General features: G+C 44.4%; 1 protein-coding gene across 4 annotated transcripts in view; it reads left to right on the top strand.

Moving 5' to 3' along the window:
- The window catches only part of CAMKK2 (calcium/calmodulin dependent protein kinase kinase 2), a 143,902-nt gene extending 122,091 nt beyond the window's left edge, over positions 1 to 21,811 (top strand). For 2 of the 4 annotated variants that reach the window (XM_073585965.1, XM_073585966.1), the window contains exons 9-17: positions 9,356 to 9,444; positions 9,636 to 9,835; positions 13,885 to 13,938; positions 14,658 to 14,731; positions 15,154 to 15,241; positions 16,931 to 17,059; positions 17,651 to 17,779; positions 18,081 to 18,112; positions 18,512 to 21,811. In XM_073585965.1, the coding sequence (XP_073442066.1) occupies positions 9,356 to 9,444; positions 9,636 to 9,835; positions 13,885 to 13,938; positions 14,658 to 14,731; positions 15,154 to 15,241; positions 16,931 to 17,059; positions 17,651 to 17,779; positions 18,081 to 18,112; positions 18,512 to 18,584 (868 nt within the window). In that variant the 3' untranslated portion in view covers positions 18,585 to 21,811. The remainder of the gene's footprint in view (positions 1 to 9,355; positions 9,445 to 9,635; positions 9,836 to 13,884; positions 13,939 to 14,657; positions 14,732 to 15,153; positions 15,242 to 16,930; positions 17,060 to 17,650; positions 17,780 to 18,080; positions 18,113 to 18,511) is intronic. The other 2 variants (XM_073585968.1, XM_073585967.1) reach the window with 2 other exon arrangements.
- The last annotated feature ends 3,157 nt before the right edge of the window (positions 21,812 to 24,968 follow it).

Here is a 24,968-nt window from a genome sequence, read left to right as displayed (position 1 = left end):
GGTTTCCGCCCGCTATCGGGGCGAGGGTGTATGCGGCGGAGGAGGAACTAACTTGTTTTTTGTATACTTGGTGTCGGCCTCCAGACGGCAGTAGCACACACCCACAGTTTCTGTGTCCCCCAATGAGACAAAGGAGAAAAAGTAGAGACGTTTCTGCATCCAGATATTCAACGTGTCCACGTACCCTAAATCGTCATAATCCCGTGTTACTGTAGACAAAATAGTCACAATGTCACAATCCAAAGTAATGTAGAAGAATAAAGCACTGCGCTCCAGTATTCGATGCCCTAGTTGGATCCTATCTCTTTAAATATGCAAAGTAATTTGGGACTCAGATGTGAAAGCGGACAATATTTATTTGTGCAGGCAATCCAAAACAGACATTTCGGTCCTAAAATGGAGCTTCTTCAGTAACACTGCATAGAACATAAATATGGTCTAACATTCAGTAAACCATACAACCAAAGGAAAAAAAATGAAATACCAGAGATAATACCTGAAAGAAGTGAAACTCTCAGTGTGTGGGTGAAAAGACAAATAGCAAAGGGAATATCAAGAAAGTGGAAGTAAGTACTGGCTCCAGGAGAAACCACTGAGCCAAATCAGAATAAGAAAGGGCCCAAATAAGCTCTTTGATTGTATCGTTTACTGAATGTTACATCATATTTGTTATACAGTGTTACTGAAGAAAGATCTGTTTTAGGATCGAAATGTGTGTTTTGCATTTCCTACCGCTTTCACATCCGAGTGCCAAGTTTGCATAGTCCAGAATAAGGCAAGGTTCACACGTTGCTTTTTTTATGCTTTTTCTGTAGCCAAAACCTGATCTCTTGGCAGTAAAAAAAATTAAAGATAAAATACAAGTTTTGCTAGCTTTTATGCTCCTTTTCCTGCTGCGTTTATGCTCTGTTTTTCAGGACCCCAAAGTTCAGCTTTGCTTCTACCTTGTAAGCATAAACAATACAATGTGTTAGGCACCAAAAACCATAAAAACATTTTTGTGAAAAATGGGCAATTTTATCAAATTATCTAGTGGATAAAAATACACAATGGCAAATGTAAAATCAGCAGTGTGAAGTTGAATTGGTCGAGCATTGTTTACTTAACACATTGGTAGGGTATTTAGTTGGTAGGGCATCCTTTAGGGTGTGTGCACACGTTGCAGATTCTGCTGCGGAATTTTCCACGCAGATTTGTCTAAATCCACAGGTAAATCCGCATCTGCAGGGGTTAATCTGCTCTGTTGAGAGCTCTTGGAGCTAAGGCTCTCAGCTGTGCACTGCTAGCCACTTTCATCCCCTATATAATCTGGGTTCTGACTGACACACCGTCAGAGCTGGCTTATGATGCATGGTTAGGAGGATAGGTGTTGATGGTTATTTGAGTAGTCGGTTGGTGGATTTATCTGTGACAGTTGCTTGGTTTTGTGAGTGTGATAATTCCCTTCTCCTACTTTGGTTTAACTCCATCTTTCAACCCCATGTGAGTGCATATATGCATGTTTGGTATTTTCTGTTACCTCTGTTTGTATTACCTTGTTAATCTGGTTGGTGTACTACAGTGCACTACTACTCTCCTCTCGCATGAGTGGGGGACAGGTACATACTGAAAGCGGATTCAGGAGCTAAGGCAAGGTACGTGCATCTTCACCTTCAGAAGTAACTCTGGGAACAGGGCGAGCAAGGGCGCCCCATAACTTTAGGAACAGGAAGGAGCCTGGACCTTGGACACCCGATAAGTCGTGACACTCACATTGTGCTACGGTTCTCTCATCTGAGAGTATCGAATCACGCTATGCTGACATTCTGAGCAAACTTGGATCAGCATTTGATCAGAGTCTAGTTAGCATAATCGCTCGATCCTCTCGTATGATAGAATCTACAGTTGTGTGACCCCCCCCCCCCCAATGGTGTTTATCTGCTTGAGTCCATTGGGCGATCCTACTCAATGATTGTTATTCTTCCCTCTGTGCACGCAGAGATGGCTTTCCATCACCACTCACTGGAATCATTTGCCTATAAACACCAAGGATTTCAATAAATAAAATACCAGTTATACTGAATATTTTCCCATAAACCTATATAACATATTGCTCAGCTTCTCCCTCTCCACTCTGTTGTCCACAGATTGGACTGCATGTGCAGTGTGACCGGTTCCTTCTAAATCCACTGTTTGCATATCTGGAATGGCAAATGGCATTTGAACCCTTTAGAATAGGACACATAAGCCCATAATTAGCTTGTCTATTATAATAATAATAATCTTTTTATATAGCGCTAACATATTTTGCAGCGCTTTACAGTTTGCACACATTATTTTTCTGGTCAGTCCTCGAATACAGAGGAGGTGTTAATTTCTGGATTTCCTCTCTCTTTTTTTTTTTTTTCACTTTCAACTGTGATCATCATTGAAGACTGTTTCCATTGGTTGCAAACATGTTTTACTGTCCTGAGAAAGGCACATTGCAGTTGTCACCAAAGTCAGTCTATTTAGATAGTGGTGACTGTTACCATGACAACATCACAGATAGGAGGTGTTGCTTTTATTTTTTAGATTGCCATAATTCCTATCACCACTATTAATCCAAAGTCTGCAGCTTTACACCAATTTTTGGGGGGAGGTAGAATATGTTTGGACTTTCTATCATTGACAAGCACAAGTTGGTCTTATCAGAGTATTATTGATGATCATAAAGAAGTGCTGGTCACATTCATGGAACTAAAAACAGGATTTTTTGGGTTGCTTACCGTAAAATCTGTTTCTCGGAGCCTTCATTGGGGGACACAGAGACCATGGGTGTATGCTGCTGCCACTAGGAGGCTGACACTATGCACAAAAAAGGTTAGCTCCTCCTCCGCCGTATACACCCCACCGACCGGCAGGAAATTCCTCAGTTAGTGAGAAAGCAGTAGGAGAAGTAACGGAATAGATTGAAAACAGAACGAACAACTCAACTGTAACCAATCGACAAACATAAGAACAGGAGTTGTAGAACATGGAAGGGTGCTGTGTCCCCCAATGAAGGCTCCGAGAAACAGATTTTACGGTAAGCAACCCAAAAAATCCTGTTTTCTCGTTCGCCTTATTGGGGGACACAGACCATGGGACGTCCCAAAGCAGTCCCTGGGGTGGGAAACAAACTTGCATCAGGCCAGTGGACTCACCACCGCGGCCTGCAGAATCCTTCTACCTAGGCTGGCGTCCACCGAAGCGTAGGTGTGGACCCTGTAGAATTTCACAAAAGTGTGAACCGAAGACCCGTTGCAGCTTTGCAAAGCTGCAGCGCGGAAGCTCTGTGGCGCACCGCCCAGGAGGCACCCACCGCCCGGGTAGAGTGCGCTCTGATCCCTGAAGGAGCTGCACGATGCTTGACCCGGTATGCCTTCAAAATTGCCGATCTGATCCAGCGAGCAATAGTGGCCTTTGAGGCTGGGTGACCTTTCCTTGCACCGTCTGGAATGATAAACAGAGAGTCTGACTTCCGCAAGGAAGATGTCCTGGCTAGATAGACTCTCAATGCCCTGACCAGGTCCAGCTTGTTCAAGGATCGCTCCAGAGGATGAGCTGGGCTCGGGCAGAAGGATGGCAGAACAATGTCCTCATTGAGGTGAAACGAAGATACCACTTTCGGAAGTAAAGAGGGCGGAGGCCGCAGAACTACCTTGTCCTGATGAAGTACCAAAAAGGGAGAGCGGCAAGAAAGGGCCGCTAATTCTGACACACGTCGGATGGAAGTAATGGCCACCAGAAAGGCCACCTTCCAAGAAAGAAGGGCAAGGGAAACATCCCTGAGAGGTTCAAAAGGAGGACCTTGCAGAACCCCAAGAACGAAATTAAGATCCCAAGGATCCACGGGCGCTCGGTACGGAGGAACCGTGTGAGCCACACCCTGAAGAAAGGTTTTGACCTGGGGCCGGGAGGCCAGCGTCTTCTGAAATAAAATGGACAGTGCCGAAACTTGACCCTTCAAGGAACTGAGAGCAAGCCCCGCATCCAGCCCTGTCTGAAGAAACGCCAGAACAGATGGAAGCGAAAAAACCATGGCCGCGATGTCATTGGCCTCACACCAGGAGAAATAGGCTTTCTTAGTACGGTAATAGATCTTGGAAGAGGAAGGCTTTCTGGCGCGGATCATGGTATGGATCACTCGGTCAGAGAATCCTGCCCGTTTCAAAACCTCGGTCTCAACAGCCACGCCGTTAAATTGAGCGACCGAGAATTGGGGTGGCAAATCGGGCCTTGCGACAGCAGATCTGCCCTGTCGGGAAGCTTCCAGGGGGCGTCCGCGAGAAGGTTGACAATGTCCGCGAACCAAGACCTTCTGGGCCAATTCGGGGTGATGAGGACGACTGGAATCCCTTCTGCCTTGATTTTCTTCAACAGCTTGGGAAGAAGAGGCAGGGAAGGGAACAGGTAGGGGAGCTCGAACTGTGACCAAGGAACGGCCAGAGCGTCGGCGCCCACTGCCAGGGGGTCCCGAGACCTGGACACGAATTGTGGTACCTTCCTTTTGAGGCGAGACGCCATGAGGTCTACGTCCGGGGTTCCCCACCGACGGCAGAGCAGATGAAACACCTCCGGATGTAGGGACCATTCCCCTGCCGCGAGACCCTCGCGGCTTAGAAAATCGGCGGCCCAGTTGTCCACGCCGGGAATGTGAACCGCGGAAATTGTTGGAACAAAGGTCTCTGCCCATTGAAGAATTCTGGACACTTCCGCCAGAGCTGAGACACTCCGTGTCCCCCCTTGTCGGATGATATACGCCACCGCTGTGGCATTGTCTGTTTGAATCCTGACAGGCAGGCCCTTGAGGCGCCGTTCCCAGTGGACGAGAGCCAGAAGGATCGCTCGTATCTCTAGGACATTGATCTGCAGAGCTGATTCCTGAGTCGACCATCGACCCTGAACAGTGATTGAGGAACACTGCACCCCAGCCGATGAGGCTGGCGTCCTTTGTGCCAATCTGGGAAGAAAGGACCGCCCCGAGAGAATGAGGGGAGACGTCAACCACCAGTTGAGAGACCGCTTGATCCGGCATGAAAGACGAACCGGACGATCCAGAGACAGAGCCGACCTGTTCCACCTGGACAAAATGGCCTGCTGGAGGGGCCTGGCGTGAAACTGTGCAAAGGGAACTGCCTCTATTGCTGCCACCATCTTCCCCAGAATCCTCATGGCTGTCCTGAGAGATGAAAACCGTGCGATCTGTAGTGATCGGACGCCCTGCTGCAGGGAAAGAATCTTGTCTTGTGGGAGAAATACCCTTGACCGACGAGTGTCGAAAAGAAGGCCCAGAAACACAAGGCGTTGAGTAGGGATCAGACAGGACTTTTTCCGGTTGACGATCCACCCAAAACTGGACAGGGTGTCTAGAACGATCGCCACACTTAGGCGGGCCTGATGAAAGGAGGGAGCCTTGATCAGAATATCGTCGAGATACGGAAAAAGAACAAGACCTCTGATCCTCAACAAGGCCATCAACGCCGCCATAATCTTCGTGAAGACCCTGGGAGTGGTGGCGAGCCCAAAAGAGAGCGCGACGAACTGATAATGTTCGTGGTGAATCGCAAACCACAGGAACTTCGGATGTCCGGGAAATATGGGCACGTGTAGATAGGCATCTTGGATGTCTATGGAACACATGAATTCCTGCTCCTTCATGGAGGCAATCACCGAGCGAACCGACTCCATCCGGAAGTGGCGGAGGCGAACTCTCTTGTTGAGTAACTTGAGATCCAAGATGGGTCGAACCGCCCCGTCCTTTTTCGGCACCACAAACAGGTTTGAATAAAACCCTGTGTGCTCGTTCCTGAATCGGAACGATTCAATCACCCCAGAGCTGAGGAGAGAGGCGATGGCCGAACCGAACCCCGGGATCAAGGCAGGATCCCGTGGCGGACGGGATGGAAGAAGCGATCCCGTGGAAGAGAAATGAACTCTATTTTGTATCCTGTCGATACAACCTCTCTGACCCAAGCGTCCTCTACTGAGGCGAACCAGACGTCGCTGAAGAAAAGAAGTCGACCTCCCAATTGGAAGGGACCCACGGAAGACCGATGATAATCATGCGGATGTAGACTGTCCAGATCTAGATCTGGGTGGTCTTCCCTGGGAAGAGTGGGACCGCCAGGACGGAGTGGGCCTGAAGGAGACCTTCTTTCTTTCCTGACGTGCTTGTGGCCTTTGCTGGTTGGAAGGGTTTTCCGCCGCATTGAAACGGCGGAAAGTCCGAAAGGGACGGAACTGACGCCTTGGAGGAGGTCTGCGAGGCTTGGATTGGGGGAGAAGAGAACTCGTACCTCCGGTAGCGTCCTTAATAATCTGGTCCAATTGGGACCCAAAGAGACGCACTCCTTGAAAAGGCAGATTAGTCAGACTTTTTAGAGGACAAGTCCGCCTGCCAGGCCTTGAGCCAAATTGTACGTCGGATTGGCACGATGTTGCTTGACGCCTGAACCGCGCAAGATGCGGCATCCAAGGAAGCAGAAAGCAGATAATCCCCTGCATGGGAAATCTGATTGGCGAGATCGGCCAAATGCTCCGATTGTGCCTTATCCAGAATGCCCTGCCGAAGGTCCTCTGCCCAAGCGGATATAGCCTTTGCTGCCCAAGATGAAGCAAAGGCTGGACATACCGCCGCAGATGCCGCCTCGAAGGCAGACTTTGCTAGGGATTCTATGATTCTGTCATTAGAAGCTTTTAGAGACGCTACCCCGACAGCGGAAGAACAGTATTATTAGAGAGTCTGGATACGGGAGGGTCCACTGAAGGAGAAGCGGCCCAGTTGTCCGTGAGCTCTTTAGCGAACGGATACAGCACGCCGAGACGCTTTTCTCTTTGAAAGCGTCTAGTCGGATCTTCCCTTTCCTTGGTAAAAATCTTCCCAAACTCGGAATGAAAGGGAAACACCCTGGAAGGTGTTTCCGCCCGTCTGAACGAAACCTCCTGATCTGAGGATTTCGCAGGGGCGTCAGTGATGTCGAAGGTATGGTGAATCGCGGCAATGAGGTTCTGCACCGTAACCTTCATGTTCGCATCCTGAACCGAATCCAGCTCTAAGACCCCTTCAGATTCCGAAAGCGCTTCACCTGACTCGGGAGAGGAGGCCCGAGAGGGAGACTGCTGGGGAGTATGGGGTGAGGTAGGGCGAGGAGAGGACTCCGCCTGGAGATCCTGCCTGGGTCTCTTGCGACTGACACTGGCTGGCTCAGATGGGACGTCCTGGGACGTGCTAGGTCCCGCAGAAGCTCCCAAGGGCAACTTATCCAGAACGGCTAATAGGGACTGAGACACCTTGGTGAGGTCTGCCACCGACGGTGATAGGGAGGAGGCCCAACCCGGCAAGGGGGGCTCACTCACCCCTGGGGCTATGGATGGCTCCTGAGCAGCGTCGGGCTGGATTGGATTGCTACAGTCCAGGCAGAGGGGAGAGGACTGACCCCTGAGGTAGTGCCGGAAGGTTGGGGGACAGAGGGCGGAGAAGGGTCAGTCTGCCATGCAGAGCTACTCACGGTCCGGTGTCCCCAAAAGTGATGCTGCTCGACCTGTCCGGGGATGCAGATCAGGGAGAAGTCTGGCTGGCCGTCCCAAAGAGGCAAAAAGCTGCTTGCAGAAACTGCTCAGGGGCTGGGGAGCGTCTCCAGCTGCGTCCGGCTGGCAGGCTGTGAAGATGGCGCCTGCCTGTAGAAAAGCGCGGGTCCCGGGGAAGGGGAAGGGCGGAGCTCCTCGCAGGGTTAATAATTGCTGCCCTCTAGCCATAATATGCTGGGCAGGAGAGGGAAAGGCGGGGGGAGGGCCTGGGGAGAGCGGGAGAGAAGCCCGCTTAGAAGAAAGGGGCGGGGGGCGTGGCCGCGACGCTGCGGTAGGCCCGAACACAAGCCGGGGCCTAAATTAGTTGCGGCGGCCGCCTGTCAGCAGGGGGTCGGCGCTGAAGACGCGACGCAACACCGGGCCGCGTCCCTGCCCAGAACTGCCCGACTCCAGCGCTACCCCTGCCGAGATGGAAAAAAGGGGGGGAAGCGCAGAACGAGGCCCGTGAAGACCCGGGGCCTGCATGGATGCGGTGACCGTGGGGGGATGCGGGGCGTGCAGGGACCCAAACGTGGTCCCCCTGGCGACCGCTCCAAGAGAAAACGCCGAGGGAAGCCTGACATACTCACCCAGGCAGGGGACCTTACAATAAAGGTACCTGAAAATCCCACGCTGTCTGTCTCTATGAAATCCGCGCCTCATCCAACCTTCAGGCTCTGGTAGGCGAGAGGGTGGGAGGCGGGGGGCAAGGACCGTCCGTGCGGCTGGCACGCACCTGTGCGAGGCTCCTGGTCCTGCTCCGGAGACCTATGAGGATACGGGGTGGCAGTACACGCCGTACTCATAGTCTCTTTGTGGGAGTACGGATGTGACTGTTCACTCCGTATCCCTCCGGAACCTGCAAAGAAACGACGCACACTGAGGTAGATATGGGTCTAATAAAAGACCCGTGTCCACCTCCTACTGACACTAAGCTAAACTGAGGAATTTCCTGCCGGTCGGTGGGGTGTATACGGCGGAGGAGGAGCTAACCTTTTTTGTGCATAGTGTCAGCCTCCTAGTGGCAGCAGCATACACCCATGGTCTCTGTGTCCCCAATAAGGCGAACGAGAAACAGAATTTATATTCAGGAGAATAACTGGAGAAAGCATCATTCAGTCATTCTTTCCATGTGTATTTTGGCATTAAGCGATGACATTGAGAAGTCTCAGAAGGCCACTGTATAGCAGTAGCAATAAAAACAAGTTGTGGCCAGCTTCTTTAGATAAGGGATGCAAATATGAATGAGTAAGATAACCAGTTATTAATATATTTGGTTTATCTTTTGACAAAGTTGCTCACTCTGGCCCATAATGATACTCTGATTCTTCAGGGCTTTTGAGGAACTTATTTCATTGTTAGTTTTAGTAACTTTACTTGCGCTGTAACTTCATTCAGGAGACATTTATGCTTGAAACTTGGAGAAAATAGTTAAGTTGCAGATACTCCTGGCAGTAGGTTTTTAGACCGCAGAGTAACGTCATCACTGTAAAGTGCAGGTAATGATGATTACTTCCATACTTTAATATTCTACATCTTTGTCTGTATTGTCTGGTAAGCCATCGGTGAATTCTTGACCAAATTAACTCACAAGTGTAGGGGCTTGGACTTGGAGACTAACCTCATATCTGCAGCGTTGTGGACGTGATGGGTACCCTTTTAAATTTTAAAGAAAGCAAAGATGAGGATTGTAAATTATTAGCATATTATGAGCCTAGTAATACACTTTTATACATTTGCCACCATTACCAGTGACTGTAAGCAAAATGTCATTTATGTTGTTTAGGCCAGTAATGGATATACCCTCTACCAAGCCACTAACAGAAGACCAGGCACGCTTTTACTTCCAGGATCTTATTAAAGGCATTGAATATTGTGAGTCTTTGTGTTTTTTCTTATTACTCTGTGGGGATTAGGGTAACAGGTGTCTTGAGCTTTCTCCATATGTCCACAATTCTGAAGAGCTTATACTTGTTTTTTTATATACGGTATATGGAATTTATTATTCCTATGGCAAGATTGTTTATATTGTTGTTATAGTCCTGTTTTTTATTTTTATCCTGCAGTACATTATCAAAAAATCATACATCGTGATGTCAAACCTTCCAATCTCTTGGTGGGTGAAGATGGTCACATTAAGATTGCTGACTTTGGAGTCAGTAACCAGTTTGAAGGAACAGATGCTTTTTTGTCTAACACAGTGGGTACACCAGCATTCATGGCTCCTGAGACCCTCTCTGAAACTCGCAGAATATTTTCAGGAAAGGTAAATCAAGATCCTAAACCATGTGAGATATGCGTGTGTGTATAATATATATGATGCATACATACTGTGTGTGTATGTATATATATATTACATTACACACACTCACACAGTATGTATGCATCTCTCTCAGATATATACATCCTATTTAAATTCTTTTCAGGATATGATAAATTAGGCAAATATAACCTCAGATCAAAAACACATGACAAATTACAAATTATGAACAAAAACTAAGCAAAAATGCAAAAGCAGTGTGTGAAAAATTAAGTACGTAGTTGCTGCTTCCATAGGAATTAAGAAGGTGAGTAGCAGCACATGTTAATGCAAGTCCAGGAGGAAATGCAAGATTTTGGAGATGCAATTGTTGCAGCTCCTCAAACTGGGAAAAGGTAGTAATGCCTTTTCCAAACATTTAGTCCATTATTCTACATTGAAAAGGATTATTCACAAGTTGAAAACCTATAAAGTAGTTGACAATCTTCCCACCAGGAGAAAATTCACCCTCAAGGTCAGACTGTGCAATGCCCAGAGAAATTGCAATAAAAGACAAGAGCTACAGCTGAGACTGTAAAGGCCTAATCTGGCATGTTAAATGTTTAAGTTCATGACTAGTGATGAACAATCATGCTTGGATAACGTGTTATCCAAGCATTCTCAGATGTTATCGGAGTATCTTATCTGCAGGTTGTAGGCTTGTCCGAAGAGGTAGGTCTTCAGGTTCGTTTTGAAAATTTGATATGTTGTGGTAGAGCATTCCAGAGTAGGGGGGATGCGTGGGAGAAATCTTGTATGCGATTGTGGTAAGAGGAGATAAGAGGGGAGTAGAGAAGGAGATCTTGTGAGGATCGGATGTTTCGTGCAGGTACTGTAAGTACCAGGAGACAAGGTCACAGATGTAAGGAGGACACAGGTTGTGGATGGCTTTGTATGTCATGGTTAGTTTTGAACAGGAGTCTTTGGTTTATTGGAAGCCAATGCAGGGATTGACAGAGGGAAGAGGCTGGGAATAGCGGGGGGACAGGTGGATTAGTCGGGCAGCAGAGTTTAGAATAGATTGGAGGGGTGCAATAGTGTTAGAGGGGAGGCTACAGAGCAAGAGGTTACAGTAGTCAAGGCGGGAGATGAGGGCATGGACTAGGGTTTTTGCAAATTCTTGGTTGAGTAATGTACGGATCCAGGAAATATTTTTGAGCTGAAGTCGGCTGGAAGTGGAAATGGCTTGTATATGTGGTTTGAAAGAGAGATCGGTGTCAAGGATAACCCCGAGGCAGCGAGCTTGTGGGACTGGGGAGAGTGGGCAGCCGTTTACTTTAATGGACCGTTGAGGGGGTCGAGTGAGATGGCGGAAAGATGATGAATTTTGTTTTGTCTATATTAAGTTTTACAAATCTAGGGGAGAAGAAGGATGAAATAGCGGACAGACATTGAGGGATTTTGGTTAGTAGGGTGGTGATATCTGGTCCAGAGATGTAGATCTGTGTGTCATCCGCATAGAGGTGATACTGAAAGCCATGAGATTCTATGAGCTGTCCCAGGCCGAAGGTGTAAATTGAGAAGAGCAGGGGCCCTAGGACTGAACATTGTGGGACTCCAACAGATAGGGGGCGCGGTGAGGAGGTGGTGTTCGAGTGGGAGATGCTGAATGTCCAGTCTGTTGGGTATCCAAGGTAGGGCAAAGTCTGTGATGCCAAGAGATGAAAGGGTCTGTAGTAATAGGGAATGGTCCACTGTGTCAAAGGCAGAGGACAGGTCCAGGAGGAGGACAGAGTAATGTCGCTTAGCCTTGGCGGTTAATAGGTCATTGGTGACCTTAGTTAGGGCAGTTTCAGTGGAGTGGTGTGGCCGGAAGCCAGATTGTAAGCGGTCGAAGAAGAGAGGTGAGAGGACAGTTCAAGATGGATGTGTTGTTCCAGTAGTTTTGAGGAATAGGGGAGAAGTGATATGGGGCGATAGCTAGATACACAGGATAGGTCAAGAGAGGGCTTTTTTAGGATAGGTGTGATTGAGGCATGTTTAATGTTCGAGGGGAAGCACCAGTTGTTAATGATAGTTTGAAGAGATGGGTTAGGGTTGGGATGAAGACACTGGTGAGGTTTGGGATGAAGTGGGATGGGATCGGGTCAAGTGCATCATGCGGTCACATGCCAACTAGTTGTGCGCGACCTCACTCAATACAAGTGAATTGAGCGAGGCTGGACAAGTCTAATCAGAATGTGTTAACACAATCTAATGATAGCAACAAAACCTCCAAATACATAAACAATATAGACATACTCCATACAATAAATGGAGAAAAAGGACGATGCGATGCAAAATAATGCAAAAAGTAATCTTTATTTGATATAGAATAAAAAGTAGATAAAGTCACATCAAGAATACTAGAACCACAATCAAAGAACACAGACCAGGTGACACAAGGTCTGTGTTTTTTGATTGTGGTTCTAGTATTCTTGATGTGACTTTATCTACTTTTTATTCTATATCAGATAAAGATTGCTTTTTGGATTATTTTCCATTGCATCATCCTTTTTCTCCATTTATTTTATGGAGTATGTGTGTATATTATCTAATCAGAATGTGTCTGAAAGTATGCAAATTGCAAGCTTGGGGTCACCTGACCGCCTACTCTTGACACCGTCGAAAAAGATGCTTAAAAGGCGGTTCTACAAGCCATTGATTCATGGGGTGCACTTAATATTTTGCACACTGCGTCTGCATTTAGGCCTCGTTTTTGTTAAGTAATGACAAGGTCTAAGTGTGTCAGATTCTATTCTTCATCTAAGGTGTTATTTATCTAATTTTAAGACCCTTCCAAGGAGAAGATGATGCATTATTTTTTTTTTATTATGCACTGATCAGAAAAAGTTATCAGGTTGCCCATTTGACGTCACTTGAAGTACAAGATAATAATGACCTTAGCGAGGTATTAACTTAGTTTATAACGTCACTTTCCGCTCCCATTTAAACCCACTTCTATGCAGGCAAACCAGTCAGCAAAACTCTCATCTGTTCAATCAAAGATGTGATGCACTCACTATGGTTTTGATTATGGAATTAGTTTTTTTTAAAGCCAAGATGCTGGGCTTTAATATGATGCCAAGATTTAAAAAGTCAACATTGTTTAAATTTAAACAGTTAATTAAAATTGTCGCTCCCACATGTTAAGTGTTCTGCTGCTGCTGCAATGAGCGGCAGGTAGCCTGCTAATTCCTGTCTTATTAATTTATAATATAAATATAAAGCTTTCAGGGGTGCCGGGTACAAAATCACTGTTGATCATCTTTCGATAATGTTTCGTCTTCCACGTGTAAAGATTAAGCGTCTTTGATCAGCATACTCCTTTCTGTTCCACGGCCCTTCCGTAGCTGGTGAAGTCACATCGTGAAGATTGCCGGCGAGTCTCTGCTACTGCGCAATGACTAACCGCGCTTGCGCAAAAGATCAGTGCAGACACTGCCCATAGGAGCGCGGACAGGGTTTGCGTAACCGCATGCATGCGTAGCACATGCGCGGGATTACAGCGTCGAACAGGTCAGTGTGATGCTGATGGGAGAGGGTGACCATTATAATGTCAGGAGACAGGGATTTCTTCTAGGCTCCACACGCCCCAGAGCCTGGAAGAAATCATTAGCATATAATATTATAAGTGAATTCTCAAGAGCTACACCGCAGCTATGAGGCATACAGGTAAGACTGGTTTAACCATTCGATTACCTGTATGCCCATAATAGATCAAAATCGTCCAGGGGGTGACAGGTTCCCTTTAATTTGAACTTATTGCATAGATCCTTGGCAGTGAAAGATTTCAGATCTACACGCAAGTCTGTGAAATAAAATGGCCACAGAGTTTATAATGTATGTGTGCTTAAGATACGCCACACCTTGTATAACAAATCTAACGTGCGTGAGGTCTGCTGATCTTTTACATGTGCTGAGTATGAAGTGTTCAGGAAGGTTGCTATGGATACAGAATCCTGTGATATTTCAGTCGGTGTGTGACAGGTGCACAGCGCTAATTCCTGAACACCTGTTTGTACCTTTTCCTGCAGGCTCTGGATGTTTGGGCTATGGGAGTCACCTTGCACTGCTTTGTGTTTGGCCAGGTATTTATCTACATTATTGCCGTTTTCTTTTCCAGTTTGTGTATGTTTTGCAATAGCACACACAGCCCCGTTCAGCTTCTGGCCAAACTCAATACGTATGAATAGTAGTCACAATGTTAAATCTGATTCTAGTCTTGTTTATCACGGAGAAATACAATACAGAGTTCCCAGGAAATATAATGTATATTAGCACTAAGAGTCTTATAATGATCACTCTAAATATATAGCCATAACCCTGTGCCTTGAGATGGAATTAAATTTAAACTATATAGCAAAAAATGACCCACCCCAACGCCTTAGCCATCTTCCCAAAAAGTAAACAAAACATTGTGCTAGGGTAAGTAAAAAAAAAAAAAAGTGAATTTGACCTCAATTACCACACATCCTCCACATTTATAGTAAAATGGTGACTGTAGTCTCTAGCCACATTAGATAAGTCAGCGGGTTCAGCTAACTTCAGCTGGGTGATCCCAATATTCTTCTGTGCAGCCATGGTGGAGGCTTTGTTCTTGCAGGAAATAAGCTACTGCTACAGATGTCTGGCAGAGATTTATTCCCAGCTCCCCCTGGAAATAAACATGCTTGCTCTGCCCAGCATGCATGTCTATGTTGGAGTCTGGAGATATAGCGATTGGCCAAATGATTGCTTGGCTGACAGCTCAAGTTTGTTGCCATCATTTTTCGATTTTGTTTGGTTAAGTATTTTCTTGTATTTTTAGTGTCCTTTTATGGATGAGAGTATTTTATCACTACATGGAAAAATAAAGAATCAGCTTTTGGAGTTTCCAGACCAGTAAGTTTGGTTTCTTGTGTGTTTCTTACATGTGGTGTCAAAGATATAATACTACTGATGGTGTGAGTTTCAGCAACCTGCCAGTAGATGGCTTGCATAAATGGGTATTTCCGTCTTCTACGTTTATTGCATATCCACAGGATGTACCATAAATCTGTAGCAGATGCAGGTTACGCAAGTGGACCCCTATATGTCAAAAGAATTGTGTTCTGCCGCATGCCACTAATGATGGAGAGATTGGTTGGCATTCCCATTCATCACCTATCCACTGGCAGCATAACGCGATGCCATCCCATTATTGTAATAATTGCGTGTACCACCTATGGGAGCCAGTCTGTACATTTTTGACTGTGCCATAACTGTACAAGATGGAAATACCCCTTTAATGGTATTAACTTATAATTGTTTTTCTCTTTTAACAGGCCAGAAATATCAGAAGACTTGAAGTACCTTATTCTTAAGATGTTGGATAAAAACCCAGAGTCTAGAATTTCAGTTCCTGATATAAAGGTGAGTGAATCATAGGGCTCGTATTTGTATATGCAATGAGTTTATGTAATGAATTGGAGTGTACAATTATATAATTGGGATAAACCCTCACAGATGGTCACTTGGACAACTAGGTTAACGCACTGTTATACAATTATTCACCACAACTCGAAGTCATATGTGACTTAAGAGGATGACCGTCTCTGAAGGATGTGCTGAATTGTGCTAATAAATGGAGGAATCCAGCTTAACAAACAGGTTTGTCTTCATTTAGAGGAAATTTATACAGGGGACATCTGGTAAGATGATATCAGTTGGATTAGCGCTAGAATAGTACTTGCATCTACGCTCTACGCGTTTCAGCTGTCGCAGCACCCTTAATCATGATTTCTTGAGGCTATGTGCACACGTAGCGGAACTCTTGCGGAAGTTACCGCGAGAATTCTGGAATTCCATTCCGCGGGAAAATCGCATTTTAAATTCCCGCGATTTTTCCCGCGGAAAAACTAGCGATTTGCAAGCGTAATCGGCTTGCAAAATGCTAGCGTTTTCCAAGCGATCTGGAGCATCGCTTGGAGAACTGATTGACAGGTTGGTCACGCTCGTCAAACATGGTGTTTGACAAGTGTGACCAACTTTTTACTACTGAGGCTGCCTATGCAGCTTCAGTAGTAAAAGATAAAATGTAAAAAATAATTGAAAAAAAAAAAATATATATATTGTTATTCTCACCTTCCGGGGTCCCGCACAGCCTTCCCACCTCTCTCCACGATCCCGGTCCCAGTAATCCTTTGCACAAATGACCGCGAGACGTTGCGCTCCCGCGACGTCATCGCGAATGACTGTGAGACATCGCGCTCCCGCGAGATCTCGATGTCATCGCGGTCATTCTCGCAAACAATTACAGGGACCGGGAGCATGGAGAGATGCGGGAAGGCTGCGCGGGACCCCAGAAGGTGAGAATAACAATATTTTTTATTTTAATTCTATTTTTTTAATGTTCTGCTTACTTTTCGCATGGTGGGCACAGCCACATGCGGGAAGTAAGTGGAACAATGCAATCCTATGGGTGCGGGATCGCCCCGATTCCGCTAAATTAATGAGCATGCTGCGTTTTTTACCGCAAAGAGATTCCGCCGCGGAAAAAACCGCAGCATTAGCACAGCATTGCGGAATCCCATAGGATTGCATGGGATGCTTATTTTTCGCGACAAAATCGCGCGTTTAAAACCGCTGTGAAAAACCGCGACGTGTGATCTCAGCCTTACAGTGACTGATGCATTTGCATAGGTTCCTGTTCCAGTTTTAATTCCCGGTTAGGTAATTAACACACACAATAAATAAAATCACATTGTACCTACAAAACATGAATTAAAATCATTAATCATGACCTCATAATAACTGGTCACACTGAAAGTTTTTTATATATTGTTCTTTAGTCACGCATTTGTTAAATTATATCATGAGACACTAAAACGTTGAACAATTCATCCTGTTGAAAACTTACATCTAAATCACTTTAGAATCCTGATTCAGAATCTATGCCTAGGTCCCCAACAATCACATGCGATCTGTAGTAAAGAATTTAATAATGCCAAGGGCTCATGGGTCGCTCAGATTCCAAAACCCATATACATCTATTATTTTTGCCCATGCTGAGCTCTGTTTCAAGAACTATAATAAAGGCATTCCTAATATTTCTTGATTTAGCTACATCCGTGGGTCACTAAACATGGTGCCGAGCCTCTCCCTAGTGAGGATGAAAACTGCACCCTGATAGAAGTTACGGAAGAAGAGGTGGAAAATTCGGTGAAGCACATTCCCAGCTTGGCAACGGTGGTAAGTTCAGCACAGTGCCAAGTTACCTTTGCTGTAAATCAGGGGTGTGGAATCTTTTTTCTGCCAAGTGCCATTTGGATATTTATACCATCCTTCGGGGGCCGCACAAACTCCGTCCACAAATTACATCCTGACTGTGGCACTGGTGTCGGGATGTAATCTTTCATTGCATGCCCTTCAGTGTTCATTAGTGAACACTGCGTGTGTGTGCTAACAGAGCAAGAAGAAATGAATGAGTTTGTGGCAATCAAAATACAGCTCCCTGCCAAAGCACTGCAGTCCCTGAGAATCTGCCCAGGGGCCTGATAAAAGGTCATCGAGGGCCGTAAATGGGCCCCGGGGCCTGAGGTTCCCCATCCCTGCTGTAAATGTTTCCCTCCCCCCCTTACACACACACACACACACGTTTCCCTCCCCCCCCCCCCCCCTTACACACACACACACACGCACAAATGTTTCCCTCCCCCCCCTTACACACTCACTCACTCACTCCCTGTTTTAGGGGCATTGGAGCTTGGCTGATTTCTTTCTTTCACCTTTCCCTGAGATGGAACATGACTATTTGTATTAATGATTTGTCCGTCTTTCTAGATATTGGTAAAAACTATGCTGCGGAAACGATCATTTGGAAATCCATTTGAAGGAAGCCGAAAGGATGAAAGATCTATGTCTTCTCCTGGAAACTTACAGACGTACGTTTTCATACATTTTGCAGTTGGGGTATGATTTTTTATATTTGCCTATATTAAACCTTGGACTGGCCGATGCAGTAGAAATCACCTACAGCCTTTGCTCCTCGTAGTTGCTAACCCATCTGAACTCCATTTTGGCTCTTGTTTTGCACTCCTTTTTACCCAATTGTCATAAATTGTCGAGAACCTTTTGAAATAATAGCAACTAAACTGTTAATACATCTATGATATGTAACCAAGCAGTCTGCTACAAATGAAGGCAAATAATTTTTGCCATTAAAGTGTAAAAAAAAAAAAAAAATAATGGGTTTATTTCTTTTCATTTCTAGAAAAAACAAGTCAGGGAATATATCCATGAAAGGTAACAAGAGCAGAAAGTGTTTCCAGCTTTATAACATTCTGAACTTCAGCTAACAGCTTCTCAGCTTAAGTGATAAAATGTGGCCTATTTAGTCTTTTCTTCTGTACAGCCCAACAGGTTATATTAGGTTAGCTCATCGATTTAGAGCTCTATAGCAATTTATCTTTGACATCTTTACCGTTAGAGCAGAACATTCAGTCACCGATATTGATATCCTACGCCATGGACAAGATCCCAGTAAAAGACAACCGTTCTGCTAGAGATGCTGTATCTTGGCTCAGCCACTCTTTTCCTGCTCTTGTACCATCTGTTGCAACATTTATTCCTGCATTGCTGTATTCATTAAAATTTTACAAATTCCATGACTATGATTTTTAATATTATGTACTTAACTCACAGGATTCAAGGCAGTGATGAAAGCCTGAGAGAGAGTGACCTGCAAGACTTGGGAGAAGATGAGGTTCTATCTTGAGGCTGTCTGTCGTGATGGGCCAGGGCTTTGGCTTCTTCATCTATGACCTGGGAGTTTGTATGTTGAACACACTGTGTAAACTGAACCATGCATGCTACTTATGCACCTTATGATGCTGCATGTGCTAAAGAACTTAATGTCCTGCCTTGGTTGTTAAGCGTTTTCAGTTACTTTGCTATAGGCTCATTCTTCCAGAGGACTCGTGGAGACTGATCCTGAGAAGGTGCTTGTATTGTATATTGCAAAAAAAAAATGAAGTGGCTTGTAGCATATGTCTTAATGATGCCAAATATTATACACCGTGCGTATATATAGCTTGCAGGACACTACACTTCACAGTCAAAGGTTTTACAGTACACAAATCTATTGTATGGAGACCTTGGTGCAGGGAGCACCGAAGAGACTCATTTCAGATTAGGTAGTCTTGCTAAGGCCTGGATCACACTTCCGTTTTTTCAAATCCGTCGTTTTCCGTTAAAAACGGATCCGCCATTTTTTTGATGATCCGTTTTTTTTGTCCCATAGACTTCCATTAGCGGCTACCGCGGATCCGTCAAAAAAACGGATCAGTTTGCGGCAAAACGGAAACGGATCCGTTTATTCACACTTTGGCGGATGCATGCGGATGCAAAAAAAACGGATGTGTGAAACAGGCCTAAACTTGGTTCTCAAGGCTTGGAGTCTACTGAGTATTGCAGACAGTTGAAAACTGCCAAAGTGTTTTTTTTTTTTTTTTAAATTTTTTCTCTGTAGATTTACATTTTCATGCATATTTCAAATAAGATTTACAAGTTCTCATATGTTAAAGGGAATTTGTCACCAGATTTTTACTGCCTAATCTGAGAGCAGTATTGTAGTTCCAGCAACATATCTCTTACTGGGCTGTCTGGTGTGGTTTTGATAATCTATTGCTGTTTTTATCACTAGAGGACTAGTAAATCTGCTGCCAGATAGTCCAACCTGCCCCCGCCCCTGATTGACCGCTTTCTGTGTACGCTGTACATAAGCAGAAAGCTGCCAATTGGTGATGTGGGTTATAGAAGTCTCAGCATTTTGAGAATTTGGAGATCTGCAGCAGGGAAAACTTTTTAATCAAAACTGCGACACCCATAAATTGCTATAGCGCTGGAATCGGGGTCTCTGTCCCTAAAGCTTGCTGTTCTCAGATGGGGTAGCGAAAACCTGCTGACAGATTCTCTTTAAGATTTTGGTGCCATTTTCCTGGAAAAGTAGCCAGTACAGTCAGTAGGTGAAGTGCCAAGTTACAATAAAGACGTCTACAGCAGGGCTTCAATATCACTGTTCTCGTGTATATTTGGGGATACATGACCTCTCTGTGTGCATCCAATAAGGGAGAATAGTGCACCTCATGTATAACACTTGTGTTTGCTGGAAACCATTTTCATGAAAGTTGAAGACATGTATGACTTACTTTCACTTGTTCAAAAAAATCTGTGTATATATGTAAAGAATTCGTAGACGTGATATCACCAAGACAATATTTTTGTTCCTTGATTAAAATGCTTGCAACTTCCCTACTCCAGTGTCCCACCAATCAGAATCTCCACAGCCTTACAACCACTGTTCAGTCTAGTACGTGTGTGGCCATTACGGTCGATGGTGGCTGCAGCCCATCAGTCTAGATATGCCCATACACTTTTCAATAGCTGTTAACCGAACAAAAGTTCATCTGCCAGGTATCTTTCCCGACTCCCCCATACACCGGAGCGATCACTCTGCTGGGAACTCCTGGGTTCTCTCTAGAGCTGCTGCCAGACATCTCTGGCATCAGGTTATCCGAAATCGGACATGCCTGTATCCTTCTGTCCTGACATCATCTATCTGGAGATGGTTGGTAGGCCCCCATATGCAATACACTGTTGGCCAAAACTGTTGAGATCAATGTTTGGCTGTCGTTAGTCTAATGTGTATGGGGGTTTGTTATACAGAAGGACTACCTAGCTCCTCACACAGAAATAAGAGAGTGCGTTGTGGAACATAGATTAACATTAAAGGACTTGAAAAAGCAGCCATAGCTGGAATAATCAGTATAAGTGCAATAGATTTCTTTTGTCTTCTGAAACCAGTTGTCTAACATTCCCCAAGGTATGATTTCCAAACTGGCCCTGTTATCATAACTATTCTCTCTGCCCATGCATTGTTGCCAACCAGCAGAAATTAAAGCAAAGGTGTTAGAGTAATGCTCGACTCTCATTTGTAAAATTGGGACAAACTGTATCATGTCTTCAATTTCCTTAAACTATGGCTACAACTGCAAAAGCCACATTTATTTTACAATTGACCAGTTATTTATTCCAGATTCCCCTTGGCAATTGTAAGTCTTCCTTTTCCGCAGAGTCCTCATCGATCAGTGCCTAGTTTTAGACATCTCAAGCAGTGTGGGTCACAGCAGTTTCATCTCCGGGCACATTACTGCTTGCTATGTGACCTCTTCTAACTGTGCCAGTTATGTCTTCTCACAGTAGGGTTCTAAGAGGAAAATGCGATTATGGAAAATAACTTCATCATGCATGGGACAATTTGAAGTAAAAAGACTTGGAAGAAAAAGCTTTTTTGAGCTGTAGTCTTTTTAATCCGTTTTATGCATTTTATCCAGAAATATTTCCTTAAAACCCACAAATAGATTTTTTTTTTAGCACACAGAGCAGTGCTTCGTAGGATGTGTGCACACGTTGCGGATTCTGCTGCGGAATTTTCTGCACGGATTTGTCTAAATCCGCAGCTCAAATGACCTGTGGATTTTCTGCGGTTTAGCCTGCAGTTTCCCCCTGCAGTTTGATACCTGTCATGGAGCAGGTGCCAAACCGCTGTGGAATCCGGACAAAGAAGTGACATGCTGAGGATTTAATACCGTAGCAAATCCGCATGGAAAATTCCGCACCGTGGGCACTGCGGTTTTCATTTTACATAATTAAGAGTACTGTACAACGCAGCAGAAACTGCTGTGGATCCGCAGGGCCAATTCCGCTGCGGATCCGCAGCAGAATCCGCAACGTGTGCACACACCCTTAGACTGAGACATAAGATAACCACATAAAATAGTGTTTATTATTTTTATTTCTCCACTTGATCTTCAGTTTGCTTCTTCAAGCTTACAGCCACCTAGAAACTCATCACCCTGATAGAATAAAAAATATATAATTTCCTGTCCAATTGCTTGAGACTTATTATGTCTGAAATCTACCCATTTATTTCACGGTCTGTAATTTAAAAAAAAAAAAAAAAAAAAAAAAGTTTTGCCAACACCAAATTGAAAGAGCAGCAATATTCACAATCATATGAAGTCACAGAATATACCCCTTATATTGCACAATGTCATTGTGAAATGGTTGTCGTTTTTTTTTTTTTTTGTAGAATATACACCTATTAGCAATAACATTAAAACCGCTTGCCTGATATTGTGTACATCCCTCATATGCCTACAAAATGACTTTATTTTTTGTAGACTTTACAATACCCTTGGTGGTGTCTTGTAGTATCCTGCACCAAAATATTAGCAGCAGATGCTTTAAGTCCTGGAATGGGATCAACACCTTAAACTCTCTTGTCCTGTTCCGTATCAATGGTGACTTCTTTCAACATGAAAATGTATTCTGTCACACTACAAAAAATGGTTCTCAAATAATGGAATACCATAGCCATGATAGTTTTACCTGGCTTACAAAAAGATTTCTTGGTGGTGTTAAAGTAACATCCACATGAATGCCAGGATCCAAAGTTTCCAAGCAGGCCATTTCCCAGGGAATCACACTGCTTCCTCCCAGTTTTCACTTCTTCCCAAAATGTATGCCGGTGCTATTTCTAACCAAGAAAAATAATATACATGTACCAAGCCTGATGTAAAAGACAATGTGATTCCGAAGACTAGGCCTCCTCCCATCAATTAATGGTATGTTTTTGATACTCCTACACATTTTTGGTTTTGGCTGTAGCCTGGTCAACATAGGCATATGACCGCTTAATGGGCAGCAAGTCGGGGTGCACTTTGTATTCTGATGCCATTCCATCAAAGACAATATTAACTTTTTCAAATTGCTCTACCCTAGACACTTACAATAGTGTCTAGGGTAGAACTCATTTTGATAGGTATTAGATGGGCATTAAAGAGTGCAAATACCCTGCTAGATCTGCCATGATTGGTCAAATTTTCTCTTTTTGCTTACCCATTTTTCCCGCTACCAACAAATCTTTAAGAACTGAATATTTACTTCCTTGACAGATGACATGTTATTCACTGACTGTATACTATAAGCTGCCACATCTTATACAGACCAAAAAATGAACCGCAATTCTTCCTTCATGCACTTGAGAACATTTCTTGATTATCAAAGACTAGAGAGGTGGTCTGAGAAATAAGGAGAGTATACATAGATGATGTAACCAAACCTCTGGTTTTGATAAAGGGGTGGTAGGGTTTTGGAGTGGTTCTGTTGTAATTTGTTGTTAAAGTTATTTTACAGTTTTGTTCCTCTTCGCATTGTTCTTTCTGTAAGCCTACAGTGCTCTAGTGATATCAGTTAAGATACCCAGCCATTGACTGACATGAGTCATTGCTTACCTACTAACTTTGTGACTACATATTGGAGATTCTTTATATTAATATTATGAATGTGTGAGTTTAAGGAGTTTTATGGGGTAAAACGGGTTGTCCAATTGTTAAAAAAAAAATGAAAAATGCTTATGTTCTGGGGGCTACTTTCCAGTCTTTGTTTACAGGCTACCAGTGATGATGATGTGATGTAATTTTCTGTACTTACTGTCGTCACTGTAAAATGAGAAAAAGACACTTTAGGGGTTTCATTTCATAAAGCCAAAATAAAAAAAGTTACACAGTAAGATTCCATGCATCACAGTAAATAAAAAAGTTATTGTCCTTTTAAAAGGGGTTGTCCAGGCATTGATATTAGATGATTTAGCTACACCCTAGGTCAACAGTAGCAGATCGGTGGGAGTCTGACACCCGAATCAAACACTTTGGATGATGCTGCACTCAGCAGCTCCTATCAAAGTGTAGCGGCTAATTTCAAAGATCCTGTCTTGCATAGTAGAAGCTGTGCTGCAGTCCGGTAGCAGCTGCTACACTTTGAGCAGAGATGCTAAGCACAACTGCATTCATGGGCCAGATTCATTGTGTTCATGTCGGTATTGTTGAGGGTGTGTGCTTAAGTCAGAATTGTCTGACGAGTGTTGTGTGCCACACCAGACATCTCATTCCAGTCGGGTACCTAGAGTGAGATTTCTTGAGTATGGCCGTCAGTTCATGACGAGCTGCGGTGTCGCTCCTTAGCTTGACCCATTTTGTCAGAGCTGGGGGAAATTGATGTGAAACTCTGAGATGCGCCTACATTTTGTGACTCTTCAAAGTTGCTACACCAGAATTCTTTGGTAAAAGCTTTGATGAATAGGGTTTTTACTGTTTAAATGTGGCCTGAGCAAAGAAGATGATTGATGAGGGCAACAGGAGTTGGACCCCACCAATTTGCTATAGAGGACATATCCTGTAGATAAGTCTTGAAATGCCTATGTGCAGACAGAGCTTATAACTTGCACTATATGGAATAAAGTATTGGGACACCTTCACATTACACCTACCGCAGCTTTTATAATGTTCATTCTAAACCCCTTTAAAATGGACTTAATGGATTTAATCCCTCCTTTGCAGTTATGGCAATTTTTACTCTTCTGATTGAGTTCTTCAAAATTTTGGCGTTTGCCTTTGCTCATTCATCGAGAAGAGCATTTGTGAGGTCTGATACAGATGTTGGATGAGTGGTCCTGGCACAAAATTTCTATTCTAGTTCATCTCAAAGGTCTTTAATGAGGTTGAGGTCAGGACTATGTGCGGACAGTCAAGTTTTTCCACACCTTACTCTCCCAAACATGCCTTTATGGACCTTGCATTGTGCACTGGGAACAAGCATACTGGAACATAAAAGGGCCTTCAAACTGTTCCCACAAAGTTTGAAGCATTCAACTGTCCAAAATTTCTTTGTACAATGAAGCATTAACATTTCCCTGTACTAGGGAAAAAGGAGCCAAGAACAATATCTGAAATCCCCTATATCCACCAACCTTTACATTTGGCACAGTGCTGTCAAATGGGTAACATTCTCCTGTCAGTTGCCAAACTCAGATGGGTCCATCAGACTGCCAGATAGAGAAGGGTGATTTGTTACTCCACAGAACACGTTTCCACTGCTTCATAGTGCAGTGGTAGCATGCTTTACCCCACTCCACCTAACATTTTGTATTGTGCTTGGTGGTGTAAGGCTTGCATGCAGGTGCTTAGCCATGGAAATAATTGGCTAATATCCTGGAGCAGTTTTTGTGCCTATGTTAATGCCAGGGGAGGTTTCCAGCTAT

Source organism: Dendrobates tinctorius, unplaced genomic scaffold (genome assembly GCF_039654945.1).
Source record: "Dendrobates tinctorius isolate UK_male_01 unplaced genomic scaffold, ASM3965494v1 ptg000090l, whole genome shotgun sequence".
Classification (NCBI taxonomy): Eukaryota; Metazoa; Chordata; class Amphibia; order Anura; family Dendrobatidae; genus Dendrobates; species Dendrobates tinctorius.
This window is presented reverse-complemented; position numbering and strand designations above follow the sequence as displayed.